Source organism: Heterocephalus glaber, unplaced genomic scaffold (assembly GCF_053883595.1).
Source record: "Heterocephalus glaber isolate CG9 unplaced genomic scaffold, H.glaber_assembly_v1.0 deba00001479, whole genome shotgun sequence".
NCBI lineage: Eukaryota > Metazoa > Chordata > Mammalia > Rodentia > Bathyergidae > Heterocephalus > Heterocephalus glaber.
In genome coordinates this window covers 11,887,399-11,908,525 of record NW_028258316.1, presented here as the reverse complement: position 1 = coordinate 11,908,525, position 21,127 = coordinate 11,887,399, and the positions used below count along the sequence as shown (strand labels likewise).

General features: G+C 38.4%; 3 protein-coding genes across 7 annotated transcripts in view; 1 reads left to right on the top strand and 2 right to left on the bottom strand.

Moving 5' to 3' along the window:
• Positions 1 to 483: 483 nt before the first annotated feature.
• On the bottom strand, positions 484 to 4,256 carry Zbtb6 (zinc finger and BTB domain containing 6). The gene is made up of 2 exons (XM_004849419.3): positions 4,104 to 4,256; positions 484 to 2,935 (listed from the first exon to the last, which is right to left on the bottom strand). The coding sequence occupies exon 2, from the start codon at positions 2,924 to 2,926 to the stop codon at positions 1,652 to 1,654; it is 1,275 nt and encodes a 424-aa protein (XP_004849476.2). The 5' UTR covers positions 2,927 to 2,935; positions 4,104 to 4,256; the 3' UTR covers positions 484 to 1,651.
• Zbtb26 (zinc finger and BTB domain containing 26) lies at positions 4,104 to 18,395 on the bottom strand. Of its 5 annotated transcripts, none has more exons than XM_021262117.2 (3): positions 17,777 to 18,222; positions 8,403 to 9,682; positions 4,104 to 4,275 (listed from the first exon to the last, which is right to left on the bottom strand). In XM_021262117.2, the coding sequence occupies exons 1-3, from the start codon at positions 17,836 to 17,838 to the stop codon at positions 4,190 to 4,192; spliced, it is 1,428 nt and encodes a 475-aa protein (XP_021117776.1). In that variant the 5' UTR covers positions 17,839 to 18,222; the 3' UTR covers positions 4,104 to 4,189. The 5 variants fall into 5 exon arrangements, with proteins under 5 accessions (XP_021117776.1, XP_021117778.1, XP_021117779.1 ...); XM_021262119.2 differs by lacking the exon at positions 4,104 to 4,275 and adding an exon at positions 5,161 to 5,476; XM_021262120.2 differs by lacking the exon at positions 4,104 to 4,275 and adding an exon at positions 5,162 to 5,422.
• A 49-nt stretch (positions 18,396 to 18,444) lies between these two features.
• Rabgap1 (RAB GTPase activating protein 1) overlaps positions 18,445 to 21,127 on the top strand; it is a 183,369-nt gene continuing 180,686 nt past the window's right edge. Inside the window, exon 1 of the mRNA XM_004849413.4 lies at positions 18,445 to 18,676. The gene's annotated coding sequence lies outside the window, so the exon portion shown is untranslated. The remainder of the gene's footprint in view (positions 18,677 to 21,127) is intronic.

Sequence of the window (21,127 nt, the reverse complement as noted above, 5' to 3'; positions counted from 1 at the left end):
TAGAAGTTAAATATGGTAGAAATTCTACATAAAGGCAAGGTACGTAGAGAAAGAATAAAGTTTTAACTTGAAAGTAAGATGCATCCAGTCAGGCTTCTTTACTCAAAGTAGTTCCTGTGTTTTAGAGGTGATTTGCCTTGGAATATATTTTGATCTTTTTGTATTTGTATTATATGAAGACAAGGATATCAAGAAGCTAGGGCTCAGAACATAATCTGAAATATTACTAAAATAATCAGAATTATAGTGTTGCTTTTGGCACTTTACTGACATATCAAATAAAATTCTAGGGATGGTTAAGATTTCTTGTTAACATAGTGAATGTGGACTGCATTAATGTAAATTAAAAATTATAATTAATAGCTAATACTAGTAGCTAAGCACATTTAAACTGTTCATCAGTGACAGAATACATATTGGCAAGTGAAAATAAAAGGAGAATGAGCTATTGATACACATATGAATGACTCCAAAAGTGTTAGCTTGGGTAAAAATAAATTTCATTTATATGACATTCTAGAAAAGGAAAAATTATAGTAATGAAGAATTATTTGTAGGGTTTAGAGCTAGGAGGAATTAAGTAACAAGGAACAGCATGAGGGAGTTTTTAAGGGTGATGGAACTGTTCTGTATCCCAGTTGCAGGGTGGTACACAAATATGTACATGTGTTAAAATCCATAGAAGTATATATCAAAAAGGTCAACTTTACTACATTAATGAAAAAATAAAGAACTTTAGGAAGGACACAGTAGAACAAATATCTTTGATAAAGTTGGAATTTCTAGAAAAGTAATTTCTCACAGCTTCATGCCAATAGTATTATTTTACTGGCCACAAAATTATTAAAACAATTTTATTAAATATAATCAAGAAACATGGACCTAATTATTCTAAAGTTTATATAATGATAACAAATAGCGATGAAAGTATTTTAAAAAATATTAACACATTATAAGGAAATTCTGCTATCACCAAGTGAATCTGAATTATGTTCCTTTACAGTTTAAAATTAAAAGTACCTTCCTTGGTTCTAAACTGTAAACACCTTAGTTTAGAACTTAAGAACATTGGCTAAAAGTTAAAAGAAAAACAATTTGCTAATACTCTCTGTTCTGAAAGTGACCAATAATGGATAATAGTGTTTTAAAATTTATTTTTTGTCACTGGGCATGGTGGTACAAGCCTGTAATCCCAGCACTTAGAAGGCTGAGACAGGAGGATCATTTCCTGTTTGAGGCCAGCTTGGGCTACACAGTGAGGCCCTGTCTCAAAAAAACAAAAATAATATTTTTTGGCACCCTAATTCATTAAAGTTATTATATGATTGGATTTAATATTTAAATCAATTACCTAGTGAATACACATCAGAATTGCAAATACTGCTAGGTACTCAGTCAATTAGAATTGAGAATATTTAAAAGAACACTATTTCTCCAGGCATATATTCCTTTAGAATTTATACAGTATATAATTCATCCCATCAGCTTTACCAGGCCTCTCACAATTTAATTCAGAAAAAAAATGTGTAGTCAGAGCAAATAATAAAATTAGATTTAGGGGAGGGAATATAGGATTACAAATGCTGCATTTCTACACAGACTTGCCTAATAGAATGATACAAGATTTACATAGTAAGTCCATGATTCCAATTTATAAAAGATTTTGCCTTTTCAGATCAGGCCTAGGTAGTTTTTCACCACTAATCCTGCCATGAACAGAAGTTAAGTGCTTTTTGAGGGCAGATTTGTGCTTGAAATCCATATCACAACAGTGGCATTTGTATGGCCGATCCCCACTATGTATGTTCAAGTGGTCCTGAAGTGTGCTTTTGGCGGTGAAGGTCTTTAAGCACACAGTACATTGAAAAGGCCGTATGCCCATGTGCCCTCGGATGTGCCGGTTGAGATTTTTCTTCTGTGTGAATGTTTTTCCGCACTGTAAGCACAAGAATAGTTTATGCATCTTAAGGTGGCGCAGATAGTTTTCAACATGAAGAAACCCTCGAGGACACCTGGGGCACTGGTGCCTCAGTGAATAATTCTCTTCCACATTCTGAATCTCGTTCACTGTACCGTGACTTCCATCAGTATTCTCACAAAATAAGCCCTGGCCTTGATTTCCAGGAACTTCTGCCACTCTGCTTTCGACTGTAGAATTAATCAGTGAATGCTGTGTTTCTGAGAGATACATGCTTGCTTTTGATGAGGTACAAGGCTGTGAAAACTGCCCATTTTCTACACCAGCTGTACTGATAGATTCCACATGGAGAATACAAATTTCATTGTCTTTAAAACCTGTATCAACTGTAGACAGCTCTGGTGACTTCATTTCCTTTCTTTCTGATGTCAAGCTCTCTACTGCAGACTGCAATACATTGTTTTCTTCTTCTTTAACATGGAAATCTATGTTTACTGGACTATCTTCTGAAATTTCAATTATCTCGCAGTCTTTCTCAGAATTTTCTTCTTCATTTTTATGATCTGGATCAGAAGATTGACACAGGTCAGTATGTTGGTTGTTATTTTTCATAGAAAGATCAATTTCCAGATATTTTGACAAAGCTTCTGTGCACTTTTCCACAATGTGAACCATCTGAAGGTAACTGGCAGCAGTTAAATATTTCAAAAGCTCTTTCCTTTTAACTTCTAATGCTCCAGTATAACAAGAGAGTAACAATTTCCTGCCAACTTCTGCACTCTGCAGGATGGTGATTCTGACATGTTTTGACTGTGTGAGTAAAAACTGATCTCTCATGAAAGTAGAGCAAGCAGCCAATATCACCTTGTGGCCCTGGAACTCAGTGTCATTAATGTAAATTGATACATCACAAAATAAATTCTGCTGTCTCAAGAGATTCATTTTCTGCAAGACCACGTCTCCTTGCTGTTCAAACTGGAAGTGCAGAACATCAGACTCAGCAGCCATTGTTACAATCTAAGCAAAATAAAACACAAACATTGATGTAAGGATATATGGAATGTTTTCCCATGCTGTGACAATAAAAACAACCCTCCCACTCCAAACGTGAATTGGGAAAAAGAAGACCTAAATTGTACTCTGGGTACTAAGAGTGAAGCCCTAAACCATCATGTCATATATATTTTTCATATTTCTGTTACAGCACCTACCACATTTAATTAAAGGTAACAGTTTCTATGCTTGCCTCCTTGGCTGAATTGTATGTGCCTTGCAGTCAAGAACAGGTAAATTTGGGCCAGGGATTTAGTGCAGTGGCACCATGCCTGCCTTGTAAGCACAAGGTCCTGAGTTTGATACCCAGTAACAAAAAAAAAAAAAAACCCAGAGCAATCACCAAAACTGTTATTAACATAGTATCCCAAATTAGAAACCTTAGTGAGTGTCCTAAAGTTCTATTCCCTACCACTATTACAGAGTCTCAGTCTTCTTCACATGGACCGTGGCAATGTCTTCCTTCAACAGGTCTCCTTGACCTAACACTCTCCTGTATTTCCAACTTTCCCGAATTTCAAAAGAACTAATATTTTTTTCTCTCTTCTGCTTTATATCCTCAATGGCTTGCCTCCTCCACGTCCCAGACAGCCTTTTCATTCTTAAAAAGAATAATAAGATATTTCACACTTTGGACAGAACCCATTTTTATAGCTTTATCTCCCTCTATTTTTCATACTCAAGCTTAGACACTAAGTTTTTCATCCTTGTCCTAACAAAAACATCCGTATGTACCTTTACACCGTTATTACATTTGGTATCCAGTTTTTTCCCAGCAACTGGTTTGGCTCCTTTAAGCCCAAACCAAGGAGGACTAATGTAACTCCTCCCCCTATAGTCAGTAGCTCCCAGAGCCCCGGGAGCTGGTGGCTGATTCATGTGTGTTTCTCCACAAAGCGCTTGGGCCCACACATTAGCAAGAGCCCAGGGAACATCTGTTGAACTAAAACCGGATTCCAGGTGGCCTGGAAAATCCCTCCAGTTCGGCACATAGTTCTTCCTGGGCCAAAGCACTATCAGCCAAGGGACTGCGGCAACAGATTAGCCACTCAGAGGCCAAGCCCAGCTGACCTCCTCCCCCTTTCCTTCAGCAGGCGTTGCCACCTGGGGAACGCCCTTCGGGTTCACTTACCGACTCACAAAAGTGGGGTTGAGGCTTCCGCAGCAGCGGGGCCCAGGATGGAAGACGGACTTAGCCTGGATGAAACACATCCGGTGTCAACCAGTTTTATCCTTTACTGAGGCCACCTGGGCGCCCCGGAAGGACATCCTGGAACGCTTTTTCTTTCTCATTTCCTGCATTCCTAGAATAACAGAAAGGCGCCCGAATATGGCAAGTCCGGTTTATTTGGTCCCAGTTTCGGCAAGCAAGCCATTCTCTTTCCGAACACCCAAATTGGAGACACGGACTGTGAAGTTGGTTAGTGAGCATGTCAGATTCCAACGTCTGAACTACCGGAGGGTTCTTATAGGTTATTACGGGGCAGGATTTTATTGAGACCAACTACAACTTGGAAAATGGCAGGAAAAACTAGGGCTCTATATTCTGGATTGCCGAAGTAGTGATCTATGGGTGCTGCGTCAAACCAGAGCGTGCTAGGCAGACCTGCCACCGAGGTACATCCTCAGCGAAAGTAGTGCCCCCCCTTCTTTGGTGCTGGGATTGGACCCAAGACCTTGCACATGCAAAGCACTGCCTCTCACTTATTCAAACCTGTTCATAAATCACACCATCCCTCAAGCCATCCTGATCTCCCCTTAAATTAACTGATTTCCAGTTTGGAACCTGTTATTCCTTCGCCTGCTTTTAATACTGCGCTTATCAGACCTACATCGAAATTGTGTCCCAATGAGGCCAAGGCATTTAGGGACAATGCTGACTGATCTCTGCATTCCAGAAGTCCAGTACTTAACAGGCATGAAGTATTTGTGTAACGAAGGGATGTCTGAACCAGTTCTTGCGAACTGTTGCTTTTGTCTCCTCAATCATCAGATTCTCATGGAAATAACTGCCTCCAGTGATAACTAATTTCTTATTGGCCCATACTTGCTTCTGAAGGCAAAGTCAGCAGGCTTAATTAAAATATATTTTAAAGAATTGGGCCGGGGATTTAGCTCAGTGGTTTCACCGCCTGCTGCGCAAGCGTAAGCACCCGAGTTTGATCCCCAGTACCTCAAAAAAAAAAAAAAAAAAAAATAGAAGCATCCCTGGATTCAAGTTCAAGCAGCTGAAAAAGAAGAGGATTAAAAAATAAACTACTGACACCAGTTTTAATTGTCACACTTTTATTAAGGAAACTTCCCCATAGTAAGTGAAGAGGTAGTTCACAGTATGTCTAACATACAACAGGTTTAGAACAGCTATTCAGGAGCTGAAATCAAATGTTCTGAGTTGTTTACTATTTTAGAAGCAGTGACCAGTGTCCATTTATAGATCTTCCAGTAAAGAATCTAAAACAAAACCACATCCGATTTACATCAGAGCCACTTCAGTTTGGAGTTTTTCTATAAATTAAATAATAAATAACTGTGACAAAGTAAGTTTTTAAAAAGCAAACTATTATAAAGAGAGTCCTCTTTTCAATTATCTGGGATCCATAAAATACAAATGATGAATGACTAAAGTTTTAATACTCTTCCTCCTAGCTTTGAAAATCATGTTCTTCTATAAAATGTACTTGATATCAAGTTTGACCTCTTTGCAATATAATCTAAGAAACATGTATAAATGAAAGAAAAAAGACAAGTCCCACCGAAATTAGAAAATATCTCACAGAAACAAAACACCTGTCCAACCAAGAAATGGAGGAGCCCGCAGTTTACTTTGGTGTTTTGTATTTGCAGAAAGTAAGAACTAAAAGTTTACTAATAAAGAATCATAAAAATGCTGACTGAAAGTGATCAAAGAAAAAAAGGCAGTTTTATTACTCCTAGTATAAAATCAAATTGAGACCTTAAGCTCTGAAGGGACTATATCAATCTTACCTTCATATCCTCAGTATTTAGCATAGTGCCTGACAAAAGAGGTGCTTAGTAAATGTTTTTTGAGTTCAGTGGCAGAGTACATGCTTGGCATGCACAGGCCCTAGGTTCAATTCACAGCATTAAAAAGAAAAAAGTTTCTTGAATGACTGAAATAAACCTAGAAATAGTTTCCAACCAAAGAGACCATGTGCTTCAGTCTTTAAATCAGTAACAAAAACAAAACATGAATGTGAGCAAAGTACCCAAATCTGAAATTTTTCTGCCAAGAAATGATGTTCAGAGAAAATACAAAAAATACTGGTTGGCACAGTAGCCTCACTGTTGCATAGAATCGGTACTCTTTGGCTGGATCATATAAAAATTACAATGCTAGGAAGCATCATTTGACAATATAATGATTGATGTTGGCATAAGGTACCTATAGGTCTTATCACTACTCTGTTCTCATATTAAATATTTGAACAGAAGATAAATTATACCTCAAATCACACTCATTTGGAAATATATCAAATTATAGTTAACTCTGACTATATAAATAAAGCCTAACTTCTGCATTATTTGTGCATGTACTCTCCTAGGTCAAAAATAAAAGCAAAAACCTGGATGGAAATGAAACACTTTTCCAGACAAAATAAGTTTCACATTTGGAACCTTTTCACATTATTACTTGCCCTTTCCTTCCCTAACAGTCAAAAAATGAAGTACTTGTTTGAGAAGAATGTAATATTTATCTAAAAAATAACTGACAGGGACTGGGGATACCAGGCAGTGGAAGAGTATATGCCTAGCAAACATGAGGCCCTGGGTTCAGTAAAAATAAAACAAAATTTTAAAAATAATAATTAATATAAGTAAGTCCTTTTGTGATATTTTGCTGACAAAATCCAGGTTGTCTCAGAAAGTCAAAAGGGAAACACAAAAATGAAACACACAACTGGTGATGTTTTCCTAATGCACTGTTGTTCATCATGTAAATTTTTAAGCCAAAGTACAGTGGGAAGAAATAAAGAGACATTAGTTCATAGTCACTTATTTACTTTAGCCAACCGTGGCCAGGCCACTTCTTTGGGCTTTGGATGTTCCAACCTAAATGAAGGAGTAAATAGTCTCTTAAGATACTCTCAGTACTGTACTCTTAACATTCCTATTGCCTAAGTCTAACTCAGGGGTTAGAACCAAATAACACTCAAAAATTTATCTCTGAAATGTGCTTAAGGAAAAATAATTGTTTTGTTCTTCAATACTGAAAGGCCAATTTTGTATTATTATCATCAGTGTCTAAGGTGGCAAAGTGGGGCAGTGTACTTTTAAGGGAAACATCTGAATGCAGAAAAAAAAAATCTGGTTGCTCTTGTGTGTCCCATTTCACTTTTTTCATCTATTTTAGAAATTAAGGTTCACAAGGAAAGACAAAGCCATAGACACTTACACTGGACAAAATTTGATGGCTAAACTCACCTTTCTCATGATTAAACTCTGATACAAAGTTCAGAAATTCTCAAATAGCTCTTTTTTAGAGAGATCATTATTCTTTAGCACTAAAAAGTATGCGGGGGGAAAAAGTATGCTGGAAGCAATCCTGATTTCAAAAGCATCAGTAAGTATGTTATACATTAAGCATCTGGTCTCCTACTGGGATGTGCTACCTGGAAAACTTCTCACTTAAGTGCTGTTTTATAATTGAACTTCTGTCCTTTGTTAGTTATGCTTCTCTTGGTGATCTCTATTTGTCTGCAAGTATTTCTGAAGACTGTACTCTGTTCTATATGAACAATTCAGTGAGATGAAGTTGAGCTATGATAGTGTTGAAAAGGATACAGAATAAACCAACATACTTCTTTAGAGCCAGCTCCAAGACAAGTACAAATGGTAAGAAGCAGATTCATTCATTTATCAGACATGGATGAATCATCAATAGGCAACCAGAGGGTTTTATCACATATTTAGGTCAACAGCAGTATCACCTTATATCCTAGCCTTTTTTTTTTTTTTTGCCAAAGAAAATTATTATTCACTTCTCTTAGCATAGCATCTATTAGTAGAGAGTAGGTAATGTTATTAATTTTTTGGTACCTTTAGAATGTGCCTGGTAAAAGCCTAAACTAGTGTCAGTCTAAGACATAAGTCAACATTAGGTAGACAAATGGAATTATTCCTTGGGGAAGGAAACAGATATCACAGGATAAATAACTCAAAACAGAGTTATTTGTGGGAGAGGGCAAAAGGCAAAACCACTCCAAGTGGGAAGGTGCCTGGTCTGTTAGTGCTTTAACTTACCCCTTACCACCTACATGGAGGTTTTGGAGAAATAAAACTAGTAAAATCACTCCTAAAAAGACTCAGACTATTGCCACATTGTCAGTCACTTCTAGTTGTGATCAAGCCTCTACTCAATTCACACAAGTACTATCACTCCTTAAATTGAGGACAGCTTGGGCCAGTTTACCTGCATCCAGGACCTGTGTTCCATCAGGCTGTGGTTGACACCCTTTAGAGTCTGTGACTGTTGTACATGCAAAAGAATCATAATCCACTGTGAGATCTTGCACATTTCTCTCATTGGCATTATCAAAGCTGTTTTTGCCATGCAGCTGTTTAAGGTGTTTCCTCAAAACTGGCTTATGTGCAAACACCATGTCACAATAGTTACATTTATGGGGCTTATCTCCACTGTGAAGGTTAAGATGATCCTGTAAGGAACACTTCTGAGAAAAGGTTTTCCCACAGATTTTACACTGGAAAGGTTTAATTCCGGCATGCACACGCATGTGTCGATGAAGGTTGCCTTTCTGAGTAAAAGTCTTGCCGCAGAGTAGACACATAAAGAGTTTGTGCATTTTTAAATGGTTGGCATAGTTCTCCAGGTGACGGAACACCCTGGTACACTTTGGGCATTGGTGATGCCACTGAAGGCCTTTGTCTACACCTCGAATATTAGGGCCAAAGACATCTTTTGAGGTCATGATGATGTTATCATTGCCTGTATAAGAGAGAGCGTAATTGTGGAGGTGGGTTTGCTCTATTTCGCTTACTCTGTTTTCCACAGTTGAATTTATCAGGGAGTGCTGTGGCTCTGATGAATGTAAGGCAGTGGGTTCAGAAGAAATAAACTGGTTCTGATCTTTTTTACTTCTAACCTCTGATACATCCCCTATAGATTCTACCTTGACGATCTGAATATCACTGTCCTCCATATCCATGCTGTCTTCAGATGGATGAATACAAGGTGAGTCCTGCTTTGGGGAGCCTCTGGCATCTCCCTGGTGCTCTTTTGACTGGGGAGAAGCACTCTGCGGTTCACATCCCTCTTTACTATCCATTGGCTGTTTTGGCTTTATAAACTTCCACAGGGCCTGCGTGCACCGTTCTACAATGTGGCTCATCTGAAGAAAACTTGCAGCAGTCAAGTAGTTTACCAGTTCCATCTCAGGGAATTCCAGAACACCACTATAACAGGATAAGAGCAATTGTTTCCCGACTTCAGAACTCTGGAGTATGGAGATTTTCACCTCTCTGGAATCATTCAGTAAAAACTGGTCTCTTAAGAAGGGGGAACCTGCAGCAAACACAATTTTATGCCCCTGTACCTCAATATCATCTATGAGAACTGTAACATCACAAAATTTATTCTCTTCTCTTAATTTGTTCATTTTTTGTAACATTGAATCTCCATAATTTTCAAACTTGAAGTGAAGGAGATCTGATCTTTCAGACATTTTGGCAGACCTAAAGAACAAAAATGTAAAAAGGTTGAATTTAAGGAAATTGGAACAATTAAGAAATCTGGATTTACCTTCCAAAAAATCAAATTTGTTGTCATATGTTTTTTATTTACCTGAATGAAATTTTCCTTGAAAGAAGTTACTACAACAGCTTTCAAAGGCTGTTAAAAATTACTCCTTACCACTATCAAATGTCAACTGCACCTAAACAGCAGACATGTGTGAAGTGTAAGAGCTGGGCATTCACTCAACTTTTTAAGATATTGAATACAAGAATAGTGTTGAAGTTAGTCACCCACATGAGAATTCTATGTAGTTTCAAAAACAAACTAAAACATCCCAACACAAGCAAAGATGAAGTCATTATTTTCTTCTCCATGCTTCTTCTAAAACAAAATACTCTTTTTTCTTTTTCTTTGTACTTTAAACAATTGCATCGACATTGCTTGCCATGTTCATTCTCGGGGAAACCCTTTTCTGTTTTAACTGATGGGAATATATTTATGTATGTCTTTATGTGATAAAATAAAAGCCACAAACTGAAAGGGCCAATATTAAATCACTGTCAAAGGTATAATTCTTTATCCTGTACATTGTAGACAAATCTGAATTCTCTTTTAAGGAACATTTCTTGATATAGAAAATAAAGAATTCACACGCGGTAAATGCACACCTATAACCCCAGCACTCTGGAGTACTGAGGGAGGAGGATCACAAGTCTGACCTTAGCCTGGGCAATTTAATGACTTAGTGAGACCCTATCATAAAATTAAAAAAGACTGGGGACACAGTCAGTGTAAAGGCCATGAGTTCAATCTTCACATACCAAAAAAAAAAATCCACATATACCAACCAACCAACAAAACTTGATAAAGAATAACCATATGAGCCACATGGTAGAATTCTGAGTAGGAGTAGCAGGTAGATCAATCTCTAGTAGATGCTATTCTTTCCTCTTTATCCCTATTCATCTGTTATTACATATCATGTGAAATACTAGAACTGATTCATAAATGTTTCCCTTGACTTCTAGCTTCTATTCCTGCTAACTTAACTCACACACTACCATATCATCTGTCAAAAACTGATGTACTGGAGGGGAAGAGGGATTGAAGGGAGTGGAGGGGAATGGGAAAAAAAAAAGCAGCAAGATATATCATGTACAGGTATAAATTCCCTATGATGAATGTTATTATTATGTATACCTAATATGCACCAATAAAATTAAAAAAGAAAAAGGCCAGGGATTTAGCTCAGTGGTGCAGCGCCTGCCTCACAAGTGCAAGGTCCTGAGTTTGATCCCTGATACAAAAAAAAAAAAAAATTAAGGTAAACATTGGCATAACTCCTTTAACTATGGAGAAGGCACCTTTGCCAAAACTCTACATAGAGCTGGGGGTTCAGTGGTAAAGCACTTGTCTAGCACAACGGTGGCACTGTGGTCAATCTTCAGCACCATTAAACAAACAAAACTCCTGCATATATAGCAAAACTGTTTACATAGCACTTTTTTTTTTTTTTTTTGAGAAACCTTCATGTCCAGATTCCATAGTCTCCAGACTTGGCTTCCCATATGTCTTTCTAAAGGGGAAAGATGAATTAGCCATGCTAAACTGTTGGTTCCATTATGAAGATAATAAATTGGCATTCTATTATTTTTTTGTTTTGGTTATTTTGAGACAGGGTCTTATTATGCTTATTATGTAGCTCAGGCTTACAATCCTCCCTGAACTTGCAATCCTCCTGCCTCAGCCTTCTAAGTTCTGTGATTACAAGTGTATCCATGTCTCATTTGGCATTCTTTTCTTACATACCAATCTTCTATGAGAGCTGTAGGTATGTCAGGTCTTTCTTTCTTTCTTTTTTTTTTGGTACTGGGGATCGAACTCAGGACCTTGCACTTATGAAGGAGGCAGCAGAACCACTGAGCTAAATCCCCGGCCCTGACAGGTCTTCCTGTGAGAAATAATAGTTCAACAATCTCAGTGCATTAGTTCATTCACCTTGAATTTTGTGTATCTGTCCCTTAGTTCAGAGTCAGATGAGACAACCAGCTTCTAGAACCTGAAGCTCAATTTTTTAAATTCTAACTTCTGTAACACTGCCTTACAGAGGCTCATAGAATATCAGCTCTCGATGAAAGAATCCAGGCTTTGTACTATTTCTCAATGCCTATTACATAATGTCATTCTATTGAATCCAGGCCTTATTCATGCTTGTTTCCTTAGTCTAGAACACGACCTTCTAGCCAATACTGACTCCTTTATTTCCTCTTGAGAGGCCCTTCCCTGACCCCCTAGAGTAGAGTTCTCTAGATAGAATAGCAGAAGAGTTCTCTAGACAGAATAGTATCTCTATTATAACACTCAAACACTTCATTAAATACTTTCTTCCCTCCCAACTCTAAGTTTCATAGCATTAGAACAAATAAACATGGCATATTGAATATCTCCATCCTGTTTATTGGGGCTTATGCTAGGAACCAACATCTTCTAGGGGAAAAGTCTTTCTTTTTGCTTCAAATTCTACTTAATGCAACCACATTGCTCGTCCCATTACTGAGGAAATCCTTTTCTATTCAAACTGGTAAGTGTTGGCATCACCTGACCTTGTACAAAGCACGGAGGTGCTTTGTTTGGATTTACCGAACCTATAGGATTAGTTTGACAGTAATAAGAAAGAATTGTTAAGAAGACTAGCACAATCACTGCAGATGCATTACAGGTCTGGGGCCAGAGGGCTGAGGAAAGAATGAAAATAGAAGCAGCAAGAAAAAATAACTAAAATTATTTATAAGAACTTGGTAAATGACTAGATACAGAGAGTGAAAAAAAATGAACTGTATCAAGATTCTAAACTAGGGAATTCAGCAGAATGTCAGTGAGAGGGGAATAGTATGGCATAGGTATATTAACAACAATAAACACAAAGGAGAAGCTTTTCCCTAAATGACATTCTCAATATATGCAGAATATTTAAAAGTGCACTGAAGGATGCAGTAAAGCAAACATCAGAGAAGAGTATGAAATATAAAGAAAAAAATCTAGAAAATATAGAGACTATCAGTAATTTAAAGCAGCAAAATTATATTATCACCCACTGGTCAATTTTAGAAATTGTGGTGGCTTATTCATTCTAGAATAAACATTCTAATTTATAATCAGAAGTTTTAGAAATGATTGTTGTTTCAGCTGACCAAACAAAAGTGGGATTCTTTATTAAGAGTTCTGTTGGGGCCAGGCATGCTGGTGCATGCCTATAATCCCACCACTCGGTAGGCTGAGGTAGAAGAATTGCTGCAACCTCAAGGCAAGCCTAGGCTACATAGAGTTTAAGGCCAATCTGAACTACATAGTGAGATCTTGTCTTAAAAAACCAAAAACAAACACAACAAACAAACAAAGAGTTCTGTTGGTCTTAAATATATTATCACTGACCATGAGACTCTCAGATTAGTATTTTCCCTACTTGCACTTGTATATAAACATTGTTTCCACCTATAGTATGACAGTACTCACAATGGTTTATACAACTAATGTGAGGGACAGTTGTTCCTTGTAACACTAAAGATGAGCAAGAATATGGGTTCATTTGCTTCTTATTCACCAGATCTCAAAAAAAACTTACCAACAAGAACAGCCAAACAGGTACTTCAGGAAAGTGCTTACTTTGATCTGTCTGCTGAAGTCCAAGAATATGAGAATAATCTGTTTATGTTAGGAAGTTTTTCCTAATATGTGTCAGTCTACTCTATTGTCTCCCTTTGAGACAATGGACAACTCCTATTTCCAGGCCACAATTTATCCCTTGTTTCTTGTCATTAAGTTTGTCTTGAGGGCAAGGACAAACTGTTTGGTACACTTTACATAGCTCCTTAATCAAAACCCAACCATATAATTAATTCTTAATGTTTCCTATGAAATTATTATTGAGGTATGATAAGCATGTTCTTTAACATCAGGATATTTGTGTACCCTGCGAAAAACTTGTTTCTAGGGTTCACTTCCAAAATAACTGTGACTATATAAAATCAAATTTTAAATACTTTTAAAAAAAATCTGAAAAGTAGATAACATGGGGGCCGGAGATGTAGCTCAGTGGTGCCGTGCCTGCCTGGCAAGTGCAAGGTCCTGAGTTAGATCCCCTGGTTGAGTCCTTGTTACATTCTAAGTACAGTGCTAAATGCTTCATTTAAATTGACCCATTTAATCTTGAAAATCTTTATAGGTAGGTATTATCCCTAATAACTTGCTGAAAGTAATAGAAGTTGACAGTGTTAAGTGTTACACCTAGAACTCATGCCCATGCTGCATGATTCCAGAAATCTATGTGTGAGACAACTAGGCTAGGTTTTTTTGGTGTATGTGTGTGGTACTGGAGATCAAACCTAGGGCCTCATGTGTGCTAGGCAAGTGCTCTACTACTGAGCCATACCCCTCAGCCCTTTAAAAAAGTTTTGTTTTGTTTTGTTTTTAATTTTCAGACAGGGTCTTGTTAAGTTACCCAGTTTGGCTTGAACTTGGAATCCTCTCCTGCACAGCCTCCTGAATAGTTGGGATTACAGGTATGCACCACCATGCCCACTACAGTTTTATCTTAAGGATGATATTTAACTATGTAACTGTTCAGATTCCCATCCTTATATTGAGTATCACAAAGGTAGGCCACGGAAATTTATTGAGCTGTATACTTAGGATTTGTATACTATTATGTTTAGTTACATAAAAAGTTTATGCTTAAAAACAAAAAGTGCAACTTACAGCCAAATTTGTATCATGTAGAGATTTTAATGGTAATCTATGTTATATATTAAACATATTTTTATTGTATTTTATGCCCTTATCCTTCCTTTCTTATCTGTTAGTTTTCCATCTCTTATGTATTTACTCATGTAGATAGAAATTTAATACTATCTGCAAATAAAACAGGATAGGGCTGGGGGATTTAGCTCAGCGGTGCTGCACTTGCCAGGCAAGCACAAGGTCCTGAATTTGAGTCCCAATACCAGGAAAAAGACCCCAAAAAACAAAAAACAGGATAAACATGAATATATCTGATTTCAGAATCCCTAAGTGTAGATAACTTCAATACTTATTAATAATATTCATAAAAATCACCATGTAATTCTAATATATAGCACTGTTCCTATAACTGAAAGAAAGTAAAGAACTGATCAGGTAGAATAGAGTCTTATTCACCATATTCTGTAAGGTTTTCTGCAGAAGTATTACAAATTCTCTCTCCATTCTTACCATCATTGCCATGGTTCAGGTCCTTATCATCTACGGCCTAGGTCAGTGATGGCAAACCTTTTAGAGCTTTCAATGATATAAAAAGCTCACTGTGGCATGGGTGCTATAGATTCACCACCACCGGCCTAGGTTATAGATATTAAATCTAAGTACCTCCAAGGACCATTTCTCAAACATCAGTGTAACAGGAATATTCTCATTTAAGGTTGCTTTCTCTGTTTATGTTCTTTGTTTACACAAAATGACCGTATAACAACATAGTACGACTGAGCTACATCCCCAGTCATAGTTCATTCTTCTTAAATTGTTAAAAAGTGGACAAGCTACCTAACTATTGACCTTAGTTTTTTATCATTGTTTTGCTGGTCTGTTCCTTGTGGCTTCACTAGATTGTGTAAGGGTAAGTAAATCTGTAAGGGTAAGTAAAAATACTGAGTTAGAAGAGTCTACATGACACCAAGATAAATATTAAGATGACATTAAGAATGAAGTGATCCAGTGGACTCTACCAACTGGTTGGATTTGGGACTGAAGCTGTAAGGGACACCTGATTATAACTGGTAGGTGACAAGTGAAAGCATGAGAGTGGAAGAGACAAATCTAAGTTGGCATAGAGTGGAAGAAGATCTAAGACAGGAAGAAATAAAAAACAACACAAGCACAAATTCATTACTTACCATTCTCTCAACCTGGGTCTCTTTCCAAGGCTTTTCCATTTTTTTCAATCAATATGCCTATTTTTTCTTAAAATTTTCCTACTACTTTGACTCCTATATTGTTATTGCATGATAGAGTAGGTAAAATATGGACTCTAGTGCCATATTTCCTAAGGCTGAAATCCTGCTCAACCACTTACTAGCTTAACTATTCTTCCTCAGTTTTCCTATCTACCAAAAGCAAATCACTTCATAGTTGTTACAGAAAATTAAATCAGTTAATGTTTAAAGAGTGCAGAATGGATAAAAAAAAGTGTAGAATGGTTTGTGCTTTATAAAGCCTGTCAATTTGCTTTATGAAATTCTTCACGTGTCCTATTTTCATTCCCTTTTGAAGTCAAACCAGGTCAGGACTCTAATAGTCCATATATCAGTACCTCACCACTCTATTAAAACTGCTTTTTAGGGCTAGGGATTTAGCTCAGTGGTGCCAACACATGCCTCGCAAGCGCAAGGTTCTGAGTTTGATCCCTGGTACAACCCCCCCGAAAAAAAACCCCCCCCCAAAACCTTGCTTTTTAAAAGGTCACTAATGAAGCCAAGCAAGGTGGCACATGCCTGTAATACTAGCACTTGGGAGGGTGAGGCAGGAGGACTGCCATGAGTTCGAGGCCAGCCTGAGCTACATAGTGAGTTCAAGACAAGCCTGAATTACATAGTGAGACCATGAGTTTGAGGCCAGCCTGGGCTACATAGTGAGTTCAAGACTAGCTTGAACTACATAGTGAGCTTGAACTACACACACACACACACACACACACACACCAAAAGAAGAAGAAAAAAGGGTCGTTAATGATCTCTCTTTTTTGAGGGGAGGATGGTTGAGTCAGAGTCTCACTAAGTAGTCCAGGCTGGACTTGAATACAGTATGCAGCCTAAGCTGGTCTTGAACTTCAGGTGCTCCTCCTGCCTCAGTTTCCCAAGTGCTGAGATTACGCGTGTGCACCATCATACCTGGCTAATGATTTCTTAATAAACAGTTTTTTTCATTTCCCAGGCACTTTAAAGAACTGATCCAGTGGACTCTTCAAAATTTTCTCTTGAAATCTGAGTCATCTTGGTTGTGCGAACCTTGCCTTCTTACACTTTATCTCCTACTACCTCTTTTTCTACTATTACAATAATTACTGTTGTTCCAATTCCTCTTTCTGCTTCATAAATGCAACCATTACTCTGCAGATTTCCTTCTCAATATTCCCTTCTTGATGCCAGCTATTTATTTCCATGGCTTCCACCTCTGTGCTGATAACTAAAGCCTTTACCTCTGGCTGCCATATTTAGGCTGATCTCCAAGTTTTGCACTTCCAATTCTAAGCTGGGCAGCTGTGCATGGCTATCCCATTAGACTTTTACTCAACATGTCTAAAAAATGAGTGTGTAATCTACACTAACTTTATGGTTTTATTTCTGGTTATGACATCACTGTTCTTCAACTACCAAAGGTCTAAAACTAGGAATCAGATTTAGTTTCCTTCAATGCACATTAGTTATGAAATCCTGACACTGTTATCTAAAGCATATAGTACTCGCCTTCTTTCCAGTAACTCTGTCAGAACTCTATTTTCTGATTTTGTTGCCTCTGACCACACTGATCCATTATCTCCTTAAAATAATTTCTATTATGAATACCTAAACAGGAACTAAAAGAGTCCACATTTAGCTTACAGAAATTCTTTTTCTATAGGCTTTCTCTAGAACCAAATCATTTTTGGCAGTGCAGTCTTCTGCTTAAAACTCTTCAAAAAACTATCAATCTCCTTTAGAATTAAACCTTTCACTATCTGAACTTCACTCTACTTTCCCAAACTCAAATCCCATCCTATACACAGGAGTTTCCCCACTGCATTCTAATTTCCTCTTTTCCAGTCATTACTATTAGTAAAATTGCAACTGCTTCTTCTACCTGAAAAGGGCTTCCACATTTTAACGTCACCAGGAAGTATAATTCAGATGTCACTTTCTCAGGGCTTCCGAGCAACTCTCCCTTGACACAATTAGACAATTACCTAATATATATTAGTACATATAACATATATTAGATACATAGGTATATATCACAGGAACACTTGTTTATGTCTCCCAAACTTGACCCTGAAAAATGGAGATACCTGACGAATGCCCAGTGCCTACCATAACGTCAGCGCGAGTCTAAAAGGTGCTGCAGCGCTTAACTGAATTGAGTGAAACCCCATCAAAAGAGTAATCTAGCACTCAGTGATTCGGCTGGCATTGAAGGCCTTGTCTTAGGCTGGCTCCCACGGCTCTTCTGCTCAGGGCCCCAACTCTGGTACTTTCTACAAGATCCCAGAATCCAGAGTCCAGACCAACTAGCAGGGCCCTCGGTTGGGGTCCTAGGAGGCGGTCCTTGGGACCTTCTTAAGCGACTCGCTCCAGACACAGGAAAGGGAAAGGGGCGGGGCACAGCGTGGGCTGGGCCAAGGGCTCCTTAATTCCCCCGGGGCGTAGGCTATCCTCTCAGCTTCCATCCCAGTGCGGTTCCCGGCCCGTGTAGGGCCCCAAGGGGGCTCCATTTTGAAAGAACCCGCACCCCATCCCGGTGCTTAGGCCGCCTCCACACTTACAGACCCGGGGGAAGGCCGCCGTCAGGATCCGGCACCGCCAGGAGCTCCGGCCCCTCGGGGCTCCGGGAAGGGGGAGGGGCAGGGAACCTGAGCCAAAGGGGGACCCAACGGAACCGGAAGGGCAGCCCTGGCCGGACAAAGACAACTTCCAGGTCCCATGGTCATCTCCACCAATCGGAATGCTCGGAGGGCTACGGGGGCGGGAGGGGACAGAGAGGAACTTTGCGCGTAGTGGGCGGTGCGCGGGCGATGTGCCGGTACTTCTTGCTGCTGGTGTCTGTGATAGCTTTCCTCAGGTGCCGTGGCTACTTAGCCTTGGTGGGTCCGGCCCAGTGCGCTTCTCTAGGATCCGCTGACCCAGCCTCTCTTCTCGGCGGCTCTTCTTGAGCGAGGCCTCCACCGTCAGCCGCCTGCCTGAGCCTGCAGGCCCTTCCGCGCTTAAACCTTGGTAAGTCCCTCCCGCCTAGGGATGTGGACTGCCTCGCGGGAGCCAGGAATGCAGAAAGCGGTTTATGCCCCTTGCTTAACGGTGTTGGCGTTTGGTAGGGTATTGCCTCGCGGTTCTTCCTCTCTACGTATTTCTAAGGCAATTTCCCTCGTTCCCATAGCATCTGTTACCTAAAACGCGTTGACCTTTCACAGCTTACTCACACCAGCCCAGATATCTTTCCAGAGATCGAGTCATTTGTCTAGAAGAGATCTTCAATTGGTTGTACCGGTGTTAATGTACCTGTTAATTATTTCAAGTTCATTTCTAGACTTCTGCTCGTCTCCTATACAGCAGTTCTTGCGTTGGGTTACGGCGTTGTTCACGCGTTGCACCTGACCAGAAAATTTAAGTATAGTTCTAGAGCCCTTTTCTTTCCTTGCCAATCCAAGTGTTTGCTGAATTTTTAAATTTTTTTGGGGGGGGACCTATTTATTGTCATAAAAATGTTTGTCGTCTTAACCATTCTGTAAAGTTCAGTGGCATTAAATTAGTTTCATTCATAATGTTGTGTGACCATCACCATTAGCACTACCCAACTTCATTCTTCTGCATATGGGTAACCAGTTTTCCCAACGTCACTTGCTGAAAAGATCACTCTTTTTTCACAATTGAGTGGTCTTGGCACCATTCAAATCAACTGAAAAAAAAAAAAGTACTTTCTAGGTTCTGTAGTTAAGTGATCTGCACGTCCTTTTGCTAGTGTCATATTTTATAGTTACTGTATCTTTGTAGTATGTTATGGCTGTTTGGGGGTTTTTTGCACTTTCATATGAATTTAAGGATGAACTTTTCCATTTCTTTGGAAAAGGTTTTCATAATAGGGATTGTATTGAATCTGTAGGTTGCTTTGTACATTGTTGGCAATGTAAGGACTGTCTTCCTGTCTATGAACATGGGATATCATTTCATTAGTTACATCTTAATTTCTCTCTGCATTCTAGTTTTCAGCATGTTTAAAACATCAAATGTGATGTTTTTCACACTGTGTTTTTCAGGATTCTTTTATTATGTTTAAGTATTTTTGTTATTCCTAGTTTTCTAAGAGAGGATAATCATGAAAGGATGCTAGATTCGTTCATGTCTCTTCTGAATCAACTGGGATGGTCCTGTGCCCCCAAATCTTTATCCTAGTTTTGTGATCTATTACATTGATTCATTTTATGTTGAAGCTTACTAGCAAGAATCCCACTTGGTCTTGGAAATAATGATTTTACTATGCTTTTTGGATGGAATTTTTAATATTTTGTCGTTATTTTTGCATCTATATTCATAAGGGATATTGACCTGTAATTTTCTTATGGTGCATTCATCTCTACTATCAGTACTGCTACCTCATAGAATGTGTTAGCATTTCATCCTCTTTGGGGGTTTTTTGCAGCTTTTAGTTTCATTGTGTTTTGTGTGTGTGTGTGTGTTTTGAAATAGGACTTCGCTATATTGCCCAGACTGGCCTTGAATTTCTTAGCTCAAACAATCCTTCTGCCTCTGCTTGTGAGTAGCTGGGATTACAGGCACCCACTCCTTTTCCTGGCTTCACTGATTTCCCTGTTGTGTTTCCATTCTCTACTTTGTTTCTGTTGTTATTCCCTTCCTTCTGTTAGCTTTATCTTTAGTATGCCTTTTTTCTTAGTTCTATAGGTTGGAGATCCTTTTTCTAATCCCCCCTCCTCTTCCTCATTTTTTTTTTTATGACATACTAGGGATTTAACCCAAGGCCTTCATATATACTAGGCAAGTGCTCCACCACTGAATCACATCCTCAGCTGTTCGTTTTTACTGTGGTTATTTACAACTATAAATTTCCTCTGATCACTGCTTTCACTTCAACCTATAAGCACTGATATGCTGTGTTACTTTTGTTTCTAAGTATTTTTAAATTTCCCTTTGGAGGTTGGGGATTTAGCTCAGTGGTTCTGTCGCCTGCCTCACAAGTGCAAGGACCCTGGTTTGATCCCCTGGTACCAAAAAATAAATAAATAAAATTCCCTTTGGATTTCTTCTCTCACCTATTATTTTTATTTTAACTTGAATTTTGTATTTCCCTTCTTCATTCCATTAAGGTCTGAGAAGATATTTTGTAAATCTGTCTCATAAAAATCTATTTTTGACCTGTTTTGTGGCCTAACCTATGGTCTTATCTTTTATTTGGTTGTCTTACCCAGTCTTGAAAAGAGGATATTTTAGTTTCCAGCTCTTATTGTAGAACTGTTAAGTGAGAACTTGTTCTTAAGTGGGGAAAAATTTATAACTTTTATGTAATCTTGCTTTATTGAACCTTTGATTAATATGTAATACCTTTCTCATAACCTTTACAAAATTTAAAGTCTGTTTTGTCATTTTAGTATAACCAACCCAGGTCTTTTTTACTATTTACATTGAAGTTCTTTGATGTTGTTGTTGTTTTTAAAC